This window comes from Leiobunum rupestre, chromosome 8, assembly GCF_980474605.1.
Source record: "Leiobunum rupestre chromosome 8, qqLeiRupe1.1.hap1, whole genome shotgun sequence".
NCBI lineage: Eukaryota > Metazoa > Arthropoda > Arachnida > Opiliones > Sclerosomatidae > Leiobunum > Leiobunum rupestre.
The window spans coordinates 23665582-23671752 of record NC_143391.1 but is presented as its reverse complement, the minus strand read 5'-3'; the positions used below and the strand labels follow the sequence as shown (position 1 = coordinate 23671752).

At 35.7% G+C, this 6171-nt stretch overlaps 1 protein-coding gene across 1 annotated transcript; it reads right to left on the bottom strand.

Annotated features, from left to right (window-relative positions):
* Positions 1-460: 460 nt before the first annotated feature.
* On the bottom strand, positions 461-2260 carry Paf-AHalpha (Platelet-activating factor acetylhydrolase alpha). Its single transcript, XM_090155633.1, has 5 exons — positions 2091-2260; positions 1704-1793; positions 1519-1635; positions 1329-1451; positions 461-1248 (listed from the first exon to the last, which is right to left on the bottom strand). Exons 1-5 carry the CDS (start codon positions 2166-2168, stop codon positions 964-966), a joined length of 693 nt encoding a protein of 230 aa, XP_090011759.1. The 5' UTR covers positions 2169-2260; the 3' UTR covers positions 461-963.
* Positions 2261-6171: the final 3911 nt, after the last annotated feature.

Here is a 6171-nt window from a genome sequence, read left to right as displayed (position 1 = left end):
ATATCTTCAAATTGAAGAAAAGTGAACCTTTATAAAGCAGAAATAGCTCAAAATTAGTTTTAAAACATGTCTGAAATAATAAAAGGGAAATATTGCAATAAACGTGAAGCTAAAAATGACATTTACAATATTTCGATTTCCGCCATCCCCGGCGGGCTTCGCTCTGCAAACTCCCGAAATTTTGACATAAAACGCGTTGAATCGACTGGTTAGGAACTGGCAATACCCCTCCCTACATCCCACCCTATTCTTTTAATTGATCATCCTTGGAAAATGAAAAAAAAAAAAGATTCTGGTGGAAATCATAAAACTGTAGCCCTGACTCCCAAACCGAATGTGTATTTTGTTGAAAAAATTCATGAAATAAAAATTGGGTGTAATGTTGAGTGTATAGGAAAATAATCAATAATTTATTTTAAATGTTTAATCCAAAGTCTTTGGCTGCCGACAGAGTTACATTTTAATAAATTAATATATTTTAGTTTTAGAATAGTGAATAATAATATCGAAGCCAATAATTTGAAAGTAATTAACGTGATTTTGTACTTAAGTTGTTGACGTAGTAAATAAACAAGGAAATGGAATAGAGATTGAACAATATTAGTTGAGAATATTTAAATAAAAAATTAAAAATGAATATTAAGATTTAAGAACCGTTGATACAACAGCTTATTTTTTTTTAACAGTATAAAATTACATAGCCTTTGTCATATATTGGTATATGTATATATCTTTTGGACGACTGAAATGGTACGAATAACCAGACCTTGATTGTTATATACATATTTTGAGTGAGAAGTTATTTTAAAAGGGATTTTCCCATACCAACAAATAAAAGCTCTTGATTTTAAGCTTTTAAAATGAATATTAACTAGTGGGTTTTCAATAAGATCTATTTACAAATATTATGTACAAGTTTTTCAAAAAGAAATTGTTTGATTAGTGATAGCCGTTACCCTTTATTTAGTCCAAAGCCCTTGCAATGGCAGATTCCGAATGGTCTCCCCCTAAAAGCTCTTGTAGTAAATCAGCCAAAGGCTCAAAGGCTCTCAAATACGCGTTGCGAGTTAAATGAGCGTAATCATAAAGGTCATGGTGACTAATTGTTTGGTCGTGATTGACAAAGCCCGGATCTACATTCAAAATTTGAACTAAAGGAGTGTCACTTAAAGCTAAATCTAATCTATCATTAACTTCTAAAAATTTTGCGCGAAGAGGATTTGGATTTATACCACACGGTAGTAATTTCTGTGAAAAAAAATTACAAATATTAGTTAAAATTGCGTTATTCACTTAAGATAAGGAGATTGAATTCCTAATTTCCTTACCAAAACTACTATAGTAGCTGAAGGTTGATGGGATGCGATAGCTTTTGCACATTCAACAACTCCATTTAGAATATCATCTACAGTATCCTCAAAATTATTGCTACCAACTGATAATACTACAACCTGAAATTAAAACAAAATGTTAGTCATATTAAAAATAGATAAAAAAATGTAAAATAATAAAAAATACCTTAGGACAACAGTTATCTAACTCTCCATTTTCAAGCCTCCATAGAACATTTTGAGTTTTGTCATCACTTATTCCAAAATTCAAACAATGCATTGAAATGAAATATTTTTCCCAAATCTAAGGACAAAGAAAAGAAACCAATCGGTGAGTTTTTCTATCAACAACATATTATGGGAATTAATTACATCAGAGTGGGCAGCTAATGCCACTACGGAATCCCCAATGAAAATGACATCCGGTTCCTTAACTTTTCCCTCTACTAGAAATCTCTTGTGCTGAAAGAATTAGTTATTATTAGACAAACTATCTCTTTGCGAGTCAATCTAAGGGTATTTGATTATTGGCTCTAGTGTAAAAATTACGGTTTGTTAAAAGTAAGAAAATGTTAAAATGTTACATTAAAATTAATTACACAGGTATGGGATTAAATTAATAGTAGATTATTAAATTTCGACATATAAGATACAAAAGGGTTGGGGAGGACAGACGACAGTTAGGATTCGCCGAATTGTACAATGTACAATACAACAGTTAAATAAGTTAAGTAATATGGCCACTAAGCCTTGTCGTACCATGGACATCCACCTGTCATCACCATATATATCTTCTTTCGGAACGGGTTTAGTCGAAGTTTTTTCCAAGGAATTCATATCGAAATTTAAATTAGGTTAATTACAACCAAAACAATGAACCAAAAGTGTATCTAAAAAGACTAGTTAGCTCTCACACAGCTGACAAAGCCGTCAACCAGAGATGGGCGAAACTCTGAGGGAATCACGGGAGAGGGAATGAAGAGTCCCTCTTTCCCTCTCCTCTCTCTATTGAGGGCCTTTACCAGAGAGAGAATTTTCCCCTCTTTCGACGCTCTTCGCGATCTCCCTCTTTGAAAAGAGGGACCCTCTGGAAGAGGGAATGGAGCGTCCCTCTTTCCCTCTCTCCCTCGTTTTTAACGCTCACTCGGGAGAGTGAATTTTCCCCTCTTTCGACGCTCTTCGCAATCTCCCTCTTTCTAAAGAGGGACCCTCTGGAAACTCTAGGCATTCCCCTCCTATTGTTATTCCAGCGCGCTTAAAAAGGTATTTTCTCTCTTTAATGGGCGGGAAATTCGAATTTTTTAAGAATGACGGAAATCACTGTGGTGGATTTTATATCTTAACGTGAATATCAAAAATGTTTAAAGTTTCATATACACTAAATAAATATAAAAAGTTCAATTTTCTTCATTTTCTTAAATTTCAAATCTTCGTTTTAATTTAAGACCGTGAACCTTAAACTTTAAGATTTTAATATTTATTATTTAATTAAAAATTATATCTTTGATAATTGAACTATAGAGTTATGTATTAATACCCTCATGACATATAATCAAAGTACACGTTTAACTAATAGAGAGGCTAAGCAGAGCGGCACTCTCGAAGTTTGAACGACAACGTCGAGAGTCACGTATTCATTCTCCACGGTTTTTTTCTCGCGATTAAACTTCGGAGTCGGAACCTTTTACAACTTGAAGACGACACGATATTTCTATCGAGCTAATGTGTATAATATTTGAGTTTAAATAAAAGTACTGGAGATTTAAATTTTTCCGCTCATCAAATCTAGAGATAATTATGGCACGTTGTTCCATTTCTAGCAACCAGCGTTTTAGCAATCGTAATTGAAATGTTCCTAAGTCTCGTATATTATCGGCGAAATTGGACTACGAATACGCGGTTAAAGTAAAGTATGGTACACAAAAAACATGTTCGCAGAAATACAAAAGGCGCGATTTAGTATTTGTTAGACACTTCTTTATATTCGTCATGTACCCCGTTTAGCAATTAATTCTCAAACGTGTAAAAATTATGTCGTAACTGTAAATGCTTTCTTTAGCAGTCAAAATGAAAAGAAGACTTCTCCGGACTACCAAGTCGAGACCGGTGGGGTTTTAAGAGCGGGATACTATGGGGCAAAGACTATATATACGCTTCGCTTACTAGACAGGCGTGTACCTAGGAAAAACCTATTAACACCTCTGTAGCACTGTAAAAGCTGGGTTATATCTGGACCCGCGGCTAGAGGCGCCACTAGTAACACAGCTCAAGCTAGGGGAAATTTTGACCAGCGTCGAGATGGAGCCACAATCGGTATGCAAGTTGAGCCATAGAACACGCCTGTCTAGTAAGCGAAGCGTATATATAGTCTTTGCTATGGGGTTCCGTTGATTATCCCCCCCCCCCCCCACAATTTGGCCGGGTTGAGAACGGGATAAGAAGTGGCTTAAGAAAAGTGAAAGTTTCGGCCACAGGTGACAGCCAGACTTTGCGTCTCCAAGCGCATTATCACTAAGAAAGGGGCAACTCGGTATCGAGATGGGTTTTTCTATTATTGTTAGTATCTCGATATTTGCGGAATGTAAGAGACTAGCGCAACCCACTTCCTCCCTCCGTAACTTTGGACGCGTTAATTTTTGCATTCAAAACTCGGCATCAGATTGTCGCCACTCAGTCGCCAGGTCCCAAAATTTTACCTCCGCGCGCCTTCCACCGTGTGTTTGGTCAAGCTAAAATGACAAAATAGAGAAACACGCCTACCGTAGGACTGAAAACCCCTATTTGAGAAAAACCGGTTTTAAGTTCGAAATCTAGCATAATAACAATGATAATCTAATAATGAAAATTGATCAAAATCGAGTGAAAATATATATTTAAAATTTTGTACTGAGTCACCTTAATTTGAAATCACTCGAGGATTCTTATTTTGAATTTCTTTCAATAGTCACGTATCTCGACTTACTTGACTTTTGCTCTCAGGTAGCGATTTTATTATTTAGCTCTTTCTATAAAATAAAATATACGCATACATGTATAAAAAGTGTTATTTGCCGGAGCGCGCGCTTCGGTATAAAAAGTGTTATTTGCCGGAGCGCGCGCTTCCTAATATTTCCGTGTACAGGGTCTCGTGCGTTTTCGCGCGTGCTCTCTAACTTTAACTGCACGATGAATCAAATTGTTCAATTCTATGGCGTACCGTCCGTATAAAAAAATTCCGTTAGTAGAATCCCATGGTTCAATAGGGGTTTTTTTTTGTTTTCGTCCACGGAATTAGTAGCATCATAGTGGCACCAAGAATTTTTATGCAAGCCTAAACTCTATAGGGAACATAGTATTAATACCCGCTTGACCGGTCTGTCAAGCCTTGTTAGGTTAAGCCCAAGGTGCGTCAAAATGTTAACCCGCCCCTGTTTGGGCCCGTTCACAAATTACGTAAATAAATGTGACAGGGGGTGTGAAGGGTAGCTAAAAATGTTACGTTGCGTTGCGTGATTTTATACCGCAACCTAAGTTGTCAATTATTTTAAGGTACGGTCGCAATTTAGTACTTATTTTCTCACGAGTTAAAACAAGTAATAAATTGACTAGAACTAAAGAAGGCACACGCCATATAATCTTCCCCCTTTAATAACTTAAACTTTCAGTTGCGAGTAACTTGACAACGGCAAAGGTAAGTCATTGAAAACTTCAATGTACTAAGTACAAATTAGTTAAGAACCAATAAAAATTATTTTCAATGAATGTCGCCTATTTTTTTTAGTAATACGCATATTATATCATATCAACAAAAATGACTAGAAGGCCCAATAAAATAAAATACTTGTCCCTAACTTGCGATAAAACTATTTTTCCTACTGAAAATAAGCGAGTGTTTATAATTGTGATTTTAGCTCGCAATTAAATAATTATTCGTGATTTTCCCCAAAAAAGGGTTATTTACACATTTGAAAGCGTTTCAATTTTCAATAGGCCCAGGCATCGTCCACTGAGAGTTCCAAGTACTAGGAACAAATCGTGGAGCAGATGTGTCTAGCATTAGCCACACAATGATTTATTTAGCCATTGGCGAAATTGATTCAATAAAAAATATCATTCAATGAATAGGAAGTGTCATAATTAGTTCTATTAAGCTACTTATGGTAACGCAAAAAAGTTTATTTTCCGATATTCTCTCGCCCTCGTAACGTAAAAAAATACCAACCTTTATCACGGTGAAACGTTAGAAATCATATTAAATTTGAACAAGGTTACGTCAAATGAATTAAACATACGTTAAATGAAATGTTAGCCTAGTTAAATCATCCTATAAAGTAAAAACTAAAATTCTATAAAAACTGTTGAAATAATTGTTCGGACCAACTTGGGCTCTTGGCGCCTACTAACATTTAAGTAACGTACCCCTTTCATTGTAGACGAGAGGGGAGGGTGCTTCTTTTTGGCCCCCGAAAAACTGAGCGACAGCTTGACCGACGGCTTTGACTGTTTTTGAATAGAATATATATAATGAGCTTTAAAAAAGAGGTAAGCTACAATACATAGAATTGTCCCGGTGGTTACTCAAGCTGTCAGAGCTGACAATCAAGTTGTCAGATATGTCAATCAGTTGTCACTCGTCCAAAAATTAAGTACAGGATAAGAGGAGTGGAAATTCGCTCTGTTCTCGGTACTCACGTGTTTTCAAAATATCACAGTAATATCAAATTTTCCTCGGGTTTATCAAACCAAAGAAATATTGCGTTGGCTAACTAATTTTTCTCGCTTTTTGCTTCAAAGAGTTATTTAAATTCTACTATAAATTCTGATACCTATAACGAAATCTAGGGCTCAGCGTTCGGATAAG

Excerpts from the sequence above, each read along its gene's own strand:
- Paf-AHalpha (XM_090155633.1), bottom strand. The coding sequence starts at position 2,168 with ATGAATTCCTTGGAAAAAACTTCGACTAAACCCGTTCCGAAAGAAGAT. Across the intron at positions 1,636-1,703 it reads CATTAGCTGCCCACTCTGAT|ATTTGGGAAAAATATTTCAT; the intron begins GTAATTAATTCC and ends CTTTGTCCTTAG. Across the intron at positions 1,452-1,518 it reads TAGATAACTGTTGTCCTAAG|GTTGTAGTATTATCAGTTGG; the intron begins GTATTTTTTATT and ends TTTTAATTTCAG.